Source organism: Pimephales promelas, chromosome 22 (assembly GCF_988280905.1).
Source record: "Pimephales promelas chromosome 22, fPimPro1.hap1.1, whole genome shotgun sequence".
In the NCBI taxonomy this organism is placed as follows: domain Eukaryota; kingdom Metazoa; phylum Chordata; class Actinopteri; order Cypriniformes; family Leuciscidae; genus Pimephales; species Pimephales promelas.
Window position 1 is genome coordinate 22,383,333 of NC_142790.1, and position 16,545 is coordinate 22,399,877.

Consider the following 16,545-nt stretch of genomic DNA (forward strand, 5'->3'; position numbering starts at 1 on the left):
TGCTCATCATATATCATATAGAGTATGTGACAAATTAGGGCCCCCTTTTTCATGATTTACATGACAAAGTGCCAGTCTCTGAGCTGGTGCCCAATTCTGAGCATCCACTGATGAAAAGGACACTAGCACTGTCATTATTTAAGTGAACAAGGGTTATAAGGGGTGGATAAGTCACCTGAGGTAAGGTTGTCCTCATCGTCTTCTGTGGGGGAGGTCTGATACACTCGTGGATCCACAAAAGGAGTGAAGGAAGCTTTGGATCCACTCCCCATCCCAAACTGCCAACATGGAGAATCAGGATGTGAGAAAAGCATCCACAAACCATACAAAATGTCTCATTTAATGATTGACTGAAGTTAGAAAGGCCCATTTATTGTAAAATGTTAGCAGGAAAAGCAAGCACTGCAAAAGTTTATTTACATAATCAGTATTTTACCTTATGTATATATTTATGTATGTGTGTGTGTGTTTTCTTAGAGATTTATTCCGAGATCTACATAACTGTCCAAAAGTTTGGGATCTGTAAGAATTTTATTTTTCATAAAAGATTAATACTTTCAGCCATTCATCAAGAACACATTAGATTGATCAGAAGTGACAGTAAATCTATTAATAATGTTATAAACGATTTCTATTTCAAATAAATGCTGTTTTTAACGTTATATTCATCAAAGAATCCTGAATAAAAAGAAATACTGTTTATAAAAGTTAATACTGTTTGCAACTTTTTTTTAACATTGATAATAAAAAGGATCATGTGACACTGAAGACTGGAGTAATGATGCTGAAAATGCAGCTTTGATCACAGGAATAAATTATAATTGAAAAATATCTACACCGTAAATAGTTATTAACTTTATTTATGATCAAATAAATGCAGCCTTGGTGAGCATAAGAGACTTCTTCCAAAATCATAAAAAAATCTGTCCAACCCCAAACTTTTAAACTGTTGTGTATTTGAAATATTACACACAAAAAAATCCAAGTGAATTAATCTTGTTAAAAGGACATTTACATATTTTTTAAATGAAAAGAAAAATACTGATTAATAAAATAATTTTTTGAAGTAAAAGCACAAAATCAGGGCACTTATGAGAAGGGAAAATGAATCAAAGGGAAGAAAGCATTTTATTGACTGTCCTATATGTTTAAAAATATGATGTTAAAATGATGGCAAATTAAATAAAGAGAATAAATATGAAACAAACGGAAAAAAACAACAACAAGGAAATGAATGTGAATTATAACAAGATCTGGGCTTCAGTGAATCTACAACCAGGTGAATGGGGATGGATTAGATGTGTCGGGTTAGAAATTTGAGGGTTTCAGGGTGGCTCTAACAGGCTCGTCCGTCACCTACTTCAGCCACAGAGTCCAGGTCCAGCCCGCTAGAATGCCGCCCAGGGCCCTCGCCAGGCGAGTGGCTTTCCTGCACTAGATCGGGCAGATTGAAGTTACCGGGGAAACCATTGCTCTCGGCATGACCGAGCTTTCTTTCCCCAAACGTCTGCAGAGAGGAACAGAAAGAGGAGTAGGGCTACACTACTGGAGGCCCCTTGCGTGGCTAAGCCATCTTGCAGAGATATTCGGGAAATGCACGGAGCGTGCCTCTGTCAGCAAGTGCGCGACAAGCTTGATCAGAGATTTTGTTGGAGAAATCAGAAGGTGAAAGAAATACCAAAATATAGGCCAATAAAATAAGGCTTAACCAAGGCAAAAACAAACATGAGTTGGTAAACTAAAAGAGAAATAAAAGTGTGACACTAAAGGAATGAGTGTAGGAGTTTGTGCTAACCAGGAAAGGAACCCGTCTAGGTAGGTGCACCTACCTCACGCATCATCAGGGTGCCGTCTTGTGAATTATTACCAAATGAGTCATTGGCATGAGAATCCTCCAGGTTGCCCAGTGAGTCAGCGCCACCCTGGCCAGCAGGAGGCCTGTTGGGAGAATAGGACAAAAATACACATACATTACTTCTATAAATGATGATGCTTTTTTAAAGGTGCTGTATATAACTATCATTCATTGAACGCGTTCATATTTTGGTCTAACGTGAACTGAATGTACTGTATTACTGCCTGATGAACTCGTTCATTCTGGTGTATGTGAACGCACACTCTCTCAGTTTAACTTCGTACAATAGTGTGTCCGATTTCTATAGAGCCTTCCAGGTGCAATCCTGGCTAAAACACACGTAAACAGGCCTTAACATGTAGCGAAAGAACACACAATCTGGCAACACAAGACACCAGTGTTGCGCCGCCGTCGACAAAGCAGCGAGCGAGGAGCGAGCGTCGTATGATCATTTAAACGGATTTTATGACGAGGTCGGTGAGGATGAGAAAAATCTTACATTTCTGTGCAAACTGCCCGTCAATAAAATTATTGTTGTATATGGACAGTGGCAATAAAAAAATAAAATAAAATCTCGCAACATATGAAAAAAACGAACTATGAATGAAGTAGTTCATTTTAAAATGTGTTAACTGAACTTTGAACTAGTTTGTGTAGAAAGTGAACTTTTTTTCAATGAGTCAAATAAACAATAAGTAATATCATCTGTCATCTTTTACCTAACTCTACTATAACTCTCAAAAATGACTACTTTTTTCCCCTCAAATTAACTTCATAAATTGCTTTCGCATAAAATGCTAAATATTCTTAATTGGATGCCACTTTGATATTTAATATTCAACCTGATAAGGTCATTGGCCAACAGTAATAGTGTTCAAAACGTTACATGTTTTTATATACCAATTAAAAATAGCAGACACTATATGTAATGTGTGTATATAGTGTAAAGGAGTTGAGGAAAGAGCACATTCTCATTCAGGAGAGAATTTAATTGCACAACCTTTTTTAACACTAGAACGGCCACAACGGTCATTTTGACCGTTTTGAATTTTATATCTACAATAACTTTGTTGAAAAAAATAATAAAATCCTGCTGGTACCTGACTTTTCCTAAAATTGTCTGTATTTTCATTTAAAATGCTTTTCATATAAATTAAGTTACGTAAACGTAAGGCAAAACAAAAAAAAATGAACATATTTACCTATTTCGGCCATAGACGGTCATATTGACCGCACTGAATTTTGCGGTATTTTTTTGTTATATCCCGCGGTTGATCGTGTTCTCTCTCAACTGTCAACAGAATGGTCCGTCCGTCACCTCTGTAGCAGTGTTTGCTATATAATAATTTCTACATTAGTTGTTGATCAGAAATAAGCAAATAAAACCGGACTACATCTATAATTCGGATGCAGGGGAACAATCGGAGGTGGAAAGTGACAGCGACGTTTCCTGGGTGCAAGTTAACATTTCCTCCTCATCAGAGAGTGATTCAGAGTCACATCAAGGAAAAAGAGACGGCTGCTATCATCAGACACGGCCGATCCAGATGTTCCATTCATGTCGGATGATGGTGAGCTCTGCTGCCCTGTCCTGCGCTGTTTGTTTTGCTGCATTGGCTGTTCAGTTCTGCGAGTCCTATTATTATTATTAGCCTTGACCGCGTCGCAAATCGTCACTATCTAACATTTTCGTCATAGTTTTTGTCATTCAAACCTAGTTTTTATTTAGTTATCATCTCGTTTTCGTCTTTGAAAAAATGTGGTTGACAAAAATAATTATAAAAATTATTCATCAACACTGTTTTGAATCTAACGGTCAAAATGACCGTTTGTGGCCGTTCTAGTAGTTTTGGAATTCTGGCACTTCTAGTGTTAATGAGGCGCTGAGCAAAAGACTGTATATTAATGTGTATCTGCTAACAAATAACCTGTCAACATTTGAAAGCACAAAAGCATGTCAACGGACTCGAAAACCCGACCAGTGTTGTTGCTGTTAACTAAAACAACTAAATCACTCACATAATGCGTGGAATATCACTAACAGGGACCGTTCCATCATGAGCCCCGCCTTCTCCATCCTCATCCTCACTGCTTTCCGATTCCTCACTGGATGAGGAGTAATCCGTCACTTTCCTGGGTGGCCGGTTTGTTTCCTCATTGGTTCGCAGCTCGCGGAGTTCTTTGGCCAGAGCAGTGAGGTCCTTTAAGGCAGGGAATGATCAGAGAAGGGAGAGGAAGACATACTGTAAGGTTTTATTCATGCCATGATCTGCTTGATTTGATCACCAGCGAGCAATAAATCCACCAAAATGTAAACCGCATTTCACATTTTAAGCCTGTGAGGAGCATATGCTATAAAAATTAATCCGTTAGTAGTAAGTCATGACTATAAACTTCGTTTTGCACATTTAGGTCATGTAAATGGCACCGAAGAGATTAGCAGAAACAAAGAAATAAGCAAACCATTACAGATAGGAAAAACATAGTAAAACATTTCATAAAGCTTTACAAATCAACTCTGAAGGTGAGATAAAAACATCCGCCATCATTTCGGAGAATGATGCACAACTGTGTAAACCATCACGTGCACAAGTCAGAGAAATAATAGACAAGGAGATTGAAGAACTGAAGCAGAACTAGGGGTTGTTCCTGAGGCCTGTGCCCTGCATGCAAAAGGTTAATAAGAGTCAGCAGCTCCAGCTCTGTGCCCGTCTTACCAGCTCCTCCTGTTGACGGGCCACCAGGCAGCCAGACAGAGAGAAAACGGCATTGAGAAACCACAAGTCAACTCTTGTGCTCTTATATTTAAACAATGATGCTTGAAAGAGATACTAATTCCAGTTTTGACTGAATGTGCAACCTAACACCTGGAGTGTGATACTGTAAACGATCTTGAGCAAAATGCAAGATTACGTTTAAATACGTCATTTTTTTATTTGACACAAATGAAAAAAAAGGTTGAGGAATAGAGGTACAGTACATTCAATGTGTCAAACTGAGCAGCTGGTTAAAAAAATAATGTCTATCCAGTGGTCACAAAACCCTGGAAACATTGTATGCAACTTTTTTTTTACATTATCTATGAATAAAATGATATTGTATCTGATTCATGAAACATGAGCTGAACCAATTTCTGCGCAAACTGTTCATTAAATCATCCTTATATAAATTGATGGATTGAACAGAATGTGACAATAAATGCAAAAATGGGTTTATGGACGGATTACACAGAAACTCCTAAATATCGGCTCAGATGGATTGAATAGTTTTACCAACAATTTAAAGAAGTGAATTCTGCTTGTGTGCTCGCGCTGAAATTAAAGCAACGATATGTTTAAGAACACTTTTTACGAACCATTTAAACAACTTCTGACTAGCTTGTTCGTTCGCAGTGATATTGCACAACACGATTTACACAGATTTTCGCATTTATTTTGTTGGACCAACTTATGTAATGATAGTATTGTGCATGATTTTTAAAGAAAATTTTTGCTTGCACAACTGAAGATTTTGTGATGAAATCTGAGAGATTTCTGTTTCTCCATTGACAGCTACGCAACTACCACTTTCAAGCCCCAGAAAGGCAGTAAAGACATCATTAAATTAATCCATGTGACCCAAGTCGTTTAACCCCAATGTTTATGAAGTGGCACTAGTGTTTTGTTGGCGAAAAAAAAAAGAATTTACCACTTGAATGTGACAATTTACGCAAGTATGGTTTCTACAAATTTTTTTTGCTCGCCCGTTTGCATTAGGGCGAGACACGGCAGACAAAAACATCGTTTTTTTTTTTTTTCACTGGTCAATTATGAGATTTTGGGATATTTGTCTTCAATAACATGTCTTTTTTCAGACTTGTGATGAAAAAAAGTTCGAAATACACATTTAGGTCTTTATTTAACTACAGTACATAAAGCGTCGGTAGCGTCGTCTTTTTGCGTCGGTAGATTTCTCATAAATTCTTCAAAAGTTGCTGCTCAGCGATCGCGATCTGCACCCTTTCATCTCACAGTTAGAAAGCTCTCTTTCTCCTGTACAACGCTGTCAGATCCACATATGGTTATTTCCTTTTTATCAGCAACCAATCGTGAAAGTAAAAACTCTAAATGCGCAATCTCATTGGCTGATGCGAAATCTCTAAAGCAGTTTTCTCAAAATGACTTTTCTCTCATACTCCAAGTCCGAAATCTCCACTTCAATAGCACCTATATACACCAAAATGTCCAATCTTGTATTTAGTTATATTATGAAGACATTTACAGAGGGATTTGTAGATATATTATTCCTAGCCTGATTTATATAACATTTTATTCCAAAAAAACATGGCAAAAATAATTAAGGCAATTGGCAGTATATTCTGATTTACAGGACAACAAAAGTAGATATCCATAAATCCCTCTGTAATTTTTTTTTCCTTATCTAATATGTGAACACAATGAAAAAAAGAATTTTGAAACAGGCTTTGTGCAATACTCAGATTTCGTTTTTAAAAATATATGAAAATTAGTGCATATTTAATTAGATAATGCCTCATTTGCATATTAAAACATTAAATTATTTTAGTTATTGTAGATTAGTCAACTGGGAAAGTTTCATGGTGACATCTGCTAGATGTCAATATGCATGAATGATAATTACAATTTCCACAAAAACAATTTGCTTTAAAAACCATTGAATGCTCTGTACTTTCATCCCTCACTGCCTTGTTTTCGTTTAACAAATAATTTAATGGAAGGACTACTGATTAAAGTTAATATTCTTAAACAACTACACAAATAAATCACTTCAATAAGAGAAATAATTGCAGGGTTCTTTTCTTTTTTAACAAAGTATGCAACATTACATCTAAACAAAGTCCTTTTTCCTTGGCCTAAAACAGCTGTCGTCTAGGTAACAGTGAAAACTCTGAGATGGTGTCAAGGATTACAGACACTGTGAACGACTGTGACAAATTGGTGCGATGGAGAAAAGTGCAGCTAATGATGGTGACTGACACGGCGTCTTAAGATGTGAAGGAGACCGACAGAAATAAAGATTGAAGGGGAGTTAAGGAATGAGAGAAGGTGTGAAATATTGATGAGAGAACGATTGAAGACTTTAGAGGGCGAGTGACAGAAATAGATGAGTGCTTGAATTCAAGAAGCACGAAAACGGACAGAGAGAGATGAAGTGAGAAGATGTCACTAACCTCATCTACGGCTTTCTTATAACTCTGAAGAAAAGCAATTGACAATAGAGAACCACGGGTGGAGGAACAATTGAACGGATTAGACAAAATGTTAAATGAGAAAATGGTTAGTAACACAAAGTGGCACACAGTTTTTATTTTAACTCTGAGTCAAAAGTGAACATCATAATATAGCTAAAGGTTATGAGTAGGTTAGCTCAAATGAGATTTGATTGACTGGTGATATATTAAAGACCCCATAAAACAGCTTGTTATGTTTTAATTTCTGCAATCTTGAAACAGAAAGCTTGGATGGGGCATATTGAAGAGCTTACAACGATTACAACAATTTTGATTTAATGGAGTCTTTAATGGAAGGTAAATCAATTTGGAAAGAACATCATGAGTTATTGGGAAAACAGTGCAGATTTTTAGTTCAAGAAGTCTTAAAAAGAAGTTAGTGAAGTTTCATTTTAGGCTTATCCTGTTCTTGGAAACCAGCCCTGTCTGAGCAGAAACATTTAAAGCACAGTTACACTTTTATGATATTTCGGGAACTGTGTTTCTCACCGCTGGTCGGCTGGGTCTGGTCACCTCCCTGTTCTCCTCCTGGTTTTTGGGTTTGGATTCTTGGGACACTGATGGGGATCCCTCAGGTTTACTGGAGCCTGTGGAGACAATTGAACGTCAAGGATTGGTGTGGAGAGGCAGTGCTGAGAGAATATTCCAGAGGGTCTCTCACCTCCCACCCGGTTCCTCTCACTGGAGCCGCCCTGAGAGCTGGGCGTGCTAGAGCTGGAAGAACTCCCACTACTGGTTCTCTGGTGAGCCGGGTCCATGGTAATACGCAGGTCTGGGTTACTGCAGCAATGGTAGGACACAAGGAAGATGTGGAGTTTGATTTTTGAATTTCAATCGTAGAAGACTGATTAACTTACTACTAGCAGTTACAGTTAAAGGGGTTAAGATGTTAAGATAAGTTAATACAAATACATATTATATATGTATATAAGTTATTGAAAAGTGTGTGGGATGTACAGTATATACCTGGCTCGGATCAGATGTGCTCCGGTTCTTGGTCCCAGTCCACCTGGTCCATTCCCAGGAGAATTTTTTCTCACCAGCGCAGGGGATATGGAAGTGGTCCTTTGGGGTACCTGAAGCATGGTAACAGATGTTAACTTTACTGAGATGCATTTTAGAAAAACAGCTTTTTACAAATGTAGTCTTTGATTTTTTTTTTTTTACCCTATATCACATTTAATTAGCAGTGGATCTCAACTGGTTTTGGTTCAGGAACTAGATTTCACATTGATAAACCGTTTTCAGAAAGTATATGTAATGCTAAGTATAAATACTGAGAAAAACGCACTATTTTATTACTTTTTGTGTTTATCTTAAAAGATTGTACCAATATGCAGCCCACCCTGATATATTTCAAGTACATAACAGTGCCCTGATGTCCTTGTTATTGATTCAGCCATGTCAAGTTCTCCAGCTGTGTTTTGTTTTTAAATATGAACTAAAAATATGACGGTGTAACCGTTAAAAATTTTAAACGAACTATAACTAACACAGACATCAAGTGACAATCCAACACAGTACTAAACAGATCAGGTTATTTGTACAATAGTTTATTAAAAATGTCCGTAAAAAATGTCCTTGCCATGAACTGCACACGTAGTGCAAATTATTATTTAAATGAGAAAGGATGAATGACAAAATAATAAAAATAGCTCGAACCATGTTTACTTTTGTTATAAAGTGAACCCATATTTAATGTTTTTACAATATTTGTGCCAAAATATTTTACAGTTTGAATGGGTGCACAGCCTTCGACAAAATATGTAAAAGGTGTTTCCTTCCTTTCTTAAGTCCTAACTATGCTCGATTCTATGGTCCGTTACATGTTATTATGAACCATATTCAGCAAGGTTTTTCGCTTCACCCAATCAGAAAAGACCTGTGATCCACCATTTGAGAACCACTGCTTCAGAGTCAACACATTTCATCCCAAATTTTCACCTTAGGAGGGACATCATCTTCCTGCCTCAGCCAAGAGCTGCGGTCAAACTTGTCATCTCGGCTGGTGATGCGGGGTGGTGGGGCCGGGGTTTCTGACGTGGGGTCAGAGTTCTGGCGAGGCATCGGGGGTCGGTGAGGCGACAGGTTCTCTTGGAAGGCTGAGACGCCCTGAGAGGACTGATCATGCAGAGACTGGGATCCTGTCATGGAGGAGCCATGGGACTTCACCGAAACTAGGTGCGCCATCTTAATTGAGAACTTTGAGGTCAGTGTTTTTCACAACACATCTGAAATCTGTTAAGAAGGGTCAGGAGGTCAAGACGTACCTGAGGCTCTACCGGGCGATGCATGGGAGGCGTCCGGGCCTGCTGTATGCCTCCACTGCTGAAGGACTCTGAGCGGGGAGGCAGGGAGGGATCAGAAATACGGTTGGCCACTTTGTGCTGGAGAGCAGGAGAGCTCTGGCGGTTCAGCTTGGATCGTTCCTCAACCTGACAGACAGAGACGATGTTAATGTCCACGCAACTCTTCACAACCAATCGGTTTCCTCTTTGCTTGGGAGTCAGAATGGACTGTGAAACTACGAAGTACATATAAGACACCGTAGGATCTACACTAGGCTACATTTATTTAATTAAAAAAAAAAACAGTAAAATTTCCTATTATTTACTATAACTGCTGTATTATTTATTATATTGTGAAATAATATTACAATTTTAAATAACTTTTTTATTTCAATATACTTGAAATAAAATAAAGTGTAATTTATTCTTGAGGTTTTAGAATCATTACTCCAGTCATACATCCTGTATGTCTTTTGATCAATCTAACGTATTCTTGCTGAATAAAAGTATTAATTAATTTATTTTTTTATTCCCAAACTATTGAACAATTTTTAAATATATGACCAAAAGGAACTGAATTCATTAAATGTATGACCAACAATATAAATAGCTAATATTTTCTAAATAAAAAATTCGATTGTGAACTGTTGACACGGAATTATTGAATCTACTTCTGAACCCGAAAAATTAAAACTATTTGAACCAATTTTTGCATTTACATTAACATTTAAAAATCAACACAGCTTTGATACAATCTGTATTGTGAAAAGCGCTATATAAACATATTTGACTTGACTTGACTAACACAAATTAGTTTATATAATAAGAAAAGCTACTAACGTGGTGATGAGACCAGTAGCAATTTAAGAAGGTTGAACAGTGACTTCTCTCTGGCAATCTTAATCATCCTTCCCATTCACATAATCACACAAGATTGTTTCAATCTTTGTCAAAACCCACCTGTCCTAAATTCAAGAGACGGCCTCGTTACAAGACATTTTAGATATTTTTAGACCTGTTCCCTGGGCTTAACTGTAGATAATCTTTTATTCACTTCCACAAACCCAATCGAAATGACTCCCTAAGCAAAGAAGAAATGCACAACTAAAATGACAGAAAAGAAATGTCAAAGTTAAAGACAGAAAGGAAACGTTTAGTCCATTATATCCAGTATATTAAAGGAGATGCTGAAAAGTAGCTGTTTCTAGCTGACTCGAATTCAAACAACAAGTCTCAAAACTGTCATGCACCATTCACAAGCATTTCCAGACATGAAAAGAATCGCTTATGGCCAATCTAGACGTCAAGTGTCCAATGAGACAGAAAAAGCTATATTAGTGAGAAAACCATGTTCATTTCTTCTCTGAGAATGAAGGGAGGTTTGGATCTGGAATGACTCAGAGACTGTCTTCAGAGCACAATCTCTCTACAAGTAACACACCACCCCTTATCAACAATCCTTTGTAATTGTAACAATGCCTAAAGCACGGGTTCTCAACCAGGGGGGGCAGAGCTCAATAGGGGGGCTCTTCCAAAGGGGAACATTTTACACATTAAGAACATTAGGTTACTGCTGGGATTATATAATTTAATAACTTATAATTATTTCATTTAATTATGGAAATATACTGACACTCAGTTTCTAAAATGAGCAGATCTGCCATTATGGCAGAAGTATCAGCAATATTTGGGGGGGGCCTTTTTAATGGAAGTATTTGGAGTCAAATAGGTTGAGAACCACTGGTCTAAAGCTACTCGTTGCCCAACACATCCAAACCTCTCTCATCTTCGCCCCACAAACCCCTGCTCCTCTGTAATCAGCTTTCTGTAAGAAGAAAAGGAGCGATAGGTGAGATTCAAAGAGAAGATTACAGGAAATTAGAACAAGACGACAGCGAGAGCAGAAGCTGCCTGAAGAAAATCCACCAAACTAACTGGGAGAAGTGAACACGTTCACCCGGAGAACAAGAGGAAAAGAGACAAAGGCATTCCAGAAGTGATCATCCATATGCCCCGATAGAAATTTGGGAAAAAAAAAATATTTTTCCCACATTAATTAATACACCATGACCAGATCGGTGAGCGTCTAGGTCATGGCGAAAAAAGGAGTCATGCTAGCGGAGGCAGACCTTTGAGACGTATAAGTCTCTCTCAATATCAGGCCCTTTGCTGGAGCGACCGGGATTGCGGGCCCAGAGCTCTTGCTCCTGCTGGACCATCCTGAGCAGCTGGGACGGATCTGGCTCGCAAGACACACGGATTCTAGGAACGTTCGGACCACTGACTATCCTAGGCTGAGGCTCGGCCAGCTCCATCTCTCTTGAGTGGGAGGCCGCTGGGTAGGAAGGGGGTCTCGTGGGCTGATTAGAGGGGTTGTGGTCAGCAGGGACACGTTTTTCTCCAGGACTGTTAAACGAATGGTGCTTCTTGGGAGGGATTCGAGGGGAGTTACTCTGAGCTCTCTCCATCACCTGTGTTCAGATAAGCACAATAAAACCGTTCAGATAATGGCCCACAAAACTGAGGATGCAAGGAGGGCTGCTTCAGAGCACGATAAACCAAAAAGCATCCAGTGGATTCTGAAAACCAATGGAAAAGTTAATCACAAATGTAAGAACAAATGACAGATGATGTCTACAATCAATGCGTATGTAATATTGATAAAGAGCAACAGGGCTAGGTATCGATTCAGAGTCCTGATTCAGTTTGTTTCGGATTAATAAGCTCTCGATTCAGTTCTAAATTGTGTTAGATTCTGATTCATTTGGCTATATTTCAATTTCGCTTGCATACAAAAGAGATCGTCTCTCTGTTAATGCTATAAATTATGCAGGGCAGTATTTCAGATTGAAACCAGTAACTCCCCAATCTATTCATTAAAATAAATAATTCAGCGAGTCATTGATGTTCTTTTATTCAGTAAACAGGACCATCTCACCAAAAATAATTGGTTTCGTGAATCAGGCTACACCAATGTGGTGTAGGTTTTTTAATTCACTAACTGGATCATAAGAGTCATTTGATTGTGAATCGCATGCCGTCAATGAAGACTAAAAAACATTTCTTGCCATTGTTTCAATGGTATACTTTCTTTTAATTGCAAACGTACATTTCAGGATTCAATATTGGATTAAACAGAAAATGGATATTCTCAGACAACCCTAGATAGTAGTAATCAAATAAGGGTCCTAACCAGATGTTTTTGTACCTCTTTGGCCCAGGCCGGTTTGTCACTCGGGTTGACAGAGTCTTTGTAGTGGTACAGTTGTTTTTTGTCCGCGGGCCGTGGCTCTTGTTGCTGTTGCTGCAGTGAGACCAGGTAAGCCCTCTCCTGCTGAAGCTGCCGCTGCAACCGTTCGGCCTGACGCTGCTCCTCCAGCTGCTTCCGTTTATATTCCTAGACACAACAGAAAACGAGACAGAATGAGGTGAAGAGAGCAAGATTTGAGGGACATATGGAGCAGATGCTCCAAATAATCCTAACACAGGGTCAGATTTTTGTACTCCCTAAAAATAGCTGAAGGCTATCAGATGTTAGGAAGATCTCAACAAATCTATAAGCTAATCCCACCGATGCCCCGGTAGCCGTGGATCCTCTCATTTCCGAAAGAACTGAGCGATAACAAACAGAGCTGCCACAAACCCCAAATGCCCCAGATCAATTCGCACAATCGATACTCTCTCTGAGTGCACTAGGGACCGACAGATGCAGGAGATGAAAAGAAAGGAAGTGCAAGTACTTTAAAGGTGATAGTGGAAATGTTTACCAGCAGAAGAGCTTGTTCTTGGAGAAGCTGCTGTTGAAGAATCTCCAGCTGCCTTTGCTCTTCTTCTAACTGCCGACGGATATATTCCTAACCCCATAGCGCAGCACGTCAGAACGAGAGCGAGAAAGAAAGATGAAAAAGAGATGACAGGGCCTTCAAAGAGTTTACGTTTAAGTGAAACAATGAAAGATTAATCAAGCAAATCAGAAGGTAAGAAACCCTGATAATAGCTCGCTGCCCTGCATAGATCCCATGTGACCTTGTGTGTGATGAGCTCACTACCTAGAGGTCATTGATTCAAACCATGGAATGAGCCATCCATGCACTAGAGAGTTACTTCGTACCCTGATCCCAATTTCCCGGAGCAGGGCAATTAACCCCAGACAGCTCCAGGGGTATGTTGCACCAAAGAAAACGTTGCTTTGGATTAAACCTACTTCTGTTTAAATGACACACACACACAAAGAGAAAACCAATTCAATCCTAAAGTGTGCTTGTATCTGTGAGCGGTCTTCTAGACAGTGGGCTCATAATGGGATGTCATTGGGAATATCACTTCTAATAATAGCACGTTACAATCATTTTTAGATTTAGATTTATATGTTACAGCAAGTGATAGGTCTGTATAGTGGTAACATCCATTTACAGGAAGTTAATGACTTTAATCAGCAAGGCTGCATTAAATTGATCAAAAGTTACAGAATAAGACTTTTATAATGCTACAAAGATTTCAATTTCAAATAAATTATGTTCTTTTGAACTTTCGATTCATCTAAGTATCCTGAAAGAAATGTCTCTCAGTTTCCACAAAAATATTAAACAGCCAAAACGGTTAAACAAGAAATGTTTCTAAAGGATCATAGAATAAATGGCTTTTAAATATATTTTAAAATAGAAATATTATTTCACAATAATACTCTTTTTACTGTATTTTTTATCAATAAATGCAGCTTTGGTGAGAATTAGAGGTTTCAAAAACATTAAAAAAAACTCTACAGACCCAAAACTTTTGAACAGTAGTGTACATATTAAATTACAGTAGGCCTATTATAGAGCAAAACAGGTTTATGGCAGTGTACTTGGACAGAAAAACCCAGCAGAAAGACTTTAAAGGTAAATGGCGAGAAAAAATGTGTTAAGAGAAAGGCCCATTTTGCAAGGCATTTTTGAAAGAATGGCTTATTCTTTATTAAAAGATTCAAAATATGGATCACAATATGCCTAAACTGAGGAGGACACTTTCACTGTTATTAGCAACGAAACGATGAAATGCTTTATGACAGCAAAGAAAATGTTCCGCTTTGTTGCCTTAAAAGACACTGGAAGCATTTTTTATGGAAAGACACAAAAGAAACTATCTATTTCTTCACAGATGTTACTGAAGTATACAAAAATAACTGTCTCTGAGGCTCTCAGGCTTACAAACATTGTTTTTTGTGTGTGTGCAAGTTTTACCATTTTGCAAATTCACAAGGCAGTCCATATGCTAACAATCCACAAGCCTACAGTGAGATCAGCTTCATTAACAGCTTTGAGTTTTATGGAAAGGGGCGTGTCCAATTAAAATTGTGTTTCAGAATTGCTAATCTCTTAAGCCGCTAAACTTTTGGCATGAGTGAGAGATGGTGAATCTTAACTGTCATTAATAATTTTTGCCACAAGTGAGAGATGATGAATCTTCACTGTTATTAATAGTTCAGTCATTCTTATTTGTCTCTACACATACTCACACACAACCCTTGAGACATTCTCATTCACTACTGAACAGGGCTCAAGTGGCCCGATTGCATTTGAAAGGGTGGGTGAGTGCTTAAAATATGCCTACCATCCAGCAGAACATTTCCCTCCCAGAAGGAAGTGAGTCACAGACTGGAGAGAATGCTTTAGTTTAAATCCAGGATTTAGGCATGTGAGAGTCTGAAATGCATATCTGAGTGGATGGTTACAGTTGAGAAAGTGCACGTTTGCATGAATTACATATGCTGTCAGTAATGTGTGTGTACGTGTTTACATGGAGAGACAGATCAGAAGACTTATTTATTTCATCAAGCTTTTGGCGTTTGATTAGGTCTGAGAATTGTGAGTGTTTTGAGACTTGATTTTCTTGATGTGATTTTATCTTTCTGTGTATTTTAGATATATTTATTACTTGTGGACAGCACTTTGGTCGACTTTAATGGTTTAGAAAGTGCTTTATAAATAAAAAGTTGAGTTGAGATCATATTAATCAATTTTTATATTTTTAAAGACATTTTCTAATAAACAACTTTGGTTCTGTGTTGGGTATAACAACTTCATTTTTAACCTGGTTTAATTCAAATCTGGGGCTTGAGCAAAAACAGGTGAGAAGCCTTATTTTACAATGTTTCATGTTGAAAAAAAGCATTAAATAAAAGAAAACAAATTATCAGCTGGTCACTTTAATACTAATTGGGATGTGTCATATAAATGTGCCATTTGTTAACAAAGTACATCTTGTCTTCATCTCAGTAGTGGCAAATCATTGGGAGTTTGTTAGCATATGGAGTGTGAGTGTGTGAAGCCGACACATCACCTCATTTCTTCTCTTCCTGTTCATATGCGTGCAGTTGTCAGTTCTTGGTTTTGTGGCCCTATCTCTTTTCACTCTTTTCACCTATATATATATATATATACACAACAGCCTGAACAATTGTATATTTTCAGTCCTGAAATAATTCTTGCAAATACCAATTTCCTGTCCTCTTTCAGCTTTACTATTAATAAAAGCAGTCAAAAAATATTGGTCAACCACAATAAGCACAATGCATGATTATGTACCTGCTCTCTCTCAGCGTGTCTCCTCTCCTCGTCTCTGCGGAGCTGCTCCATTTCTTCATAGCGCCTCCTCTGCTCTCTCTCCTGCTGTTTTCGGAGCTCTCTCTCACGTCGCTGTTGCTGTGAGATTATAAAAACAAGCCCTCATTAATGAACCTCTCATTCATTTATATAAAATCTAAGTGCTGAATCCAATTGTTGGCCCTGATTCACACTAGCATACGGAGGTCCTTTTACCACTAGGTGGCGGTGTAAAATAAAATGCATTCGGAGCAGGCAGCCATGCTGAATGGTCTTTCCCCAGCAGGGGCTGCTGACAGGGGCTGAGCTGAAGAGAGGAGACCTGACAGTGGACCAGTGGGAGATCGAAGAGCTGAATGAGAGGTTGACGCCCAGCCGAGCCACCTGATTCATCCCTACAGGTTCTCTGCTCGCTCCCCTACTGAGAAAACCCTACATCACATAACTCGGGAATATCTCTACTGGCTCAATGAGCTTTGTCTTTCTTTGTCTTCCATTTGAAGAATTTTCAATATGTTTGGGTAACCTTCCTGTGGACTGATCATAGCTCAGTGTCTCCCAGGGACATTA

The 16,545-nt window shown here is 38.4% G+C and overlaps 1 protein-coding gene across 12 annotated transcripts in view; it reads right to left on the reverse strand.

The window, feature by feature from the left end:
• The window catches only part of tnikb (TRAF2 and NCK interacting kinase b), a 59,285-nt gene that overhangs the window by 10,895 nt on the left and 31,845 nt on the right, over nt 1-16,545 (reverse strand). For 2 of the 12 annotated variants that reach the window (XM_089125885.1, XM_089125880.1), the window contains exons 13-26: nt 15,958-16,074; nt 13,159-13,245; nt 12,585-12,788; nt 11,521-11,862; nt 9,374-9,538; nt 9,048-9,293; nt 8,070-8,179; nt 7,765-7,883; nt 7,593-7,690; nt 7,044-7,067; nt 3,875-4,056; nt 1,830-1,938; nt 1,361-1,507; nt 176-278 (exon numbers count right to left, since the gene is read on the reverse strand). In XM_089125885.1, coding sequence (XP_088982011.1) covers nt 176-278; nt 1,361-1,507; nt 1,830-1,938; nt 3,875-4,056; nt 7,044-7,067; nt 7,593-7,690; nt 7,765-7,883; nt 8,070-8,179; nt 9,048-9,293; nt 9,374-9,538; nt 11,521-11,862; nt 12,585-12,788; nt 13,159-13,245; nt 15,958-16,074 — 2,053 coding nt within the window. The remainder of the gene's footprint in view (nt 1-175; nt 279-1,360; nt 1,508-1,829; nt 1,939-3,874; nt 4,057-7,043; nt 7,068-7,592; nt 7,691-7,764; nt 7,884-8,069; nt 8,180-9,047; nt 9,294-9,373; nt 9,539-11,520; nt 11,863-12,584; nt 12,789-13,158; nt 13,246-15,957; nt 16,075-16,545) is intronic. The other 10 variants (XM_089125881.1, XM_089125883.1, XM_089125884.1 and 7 more) reach the window with 10 other exon arrangements.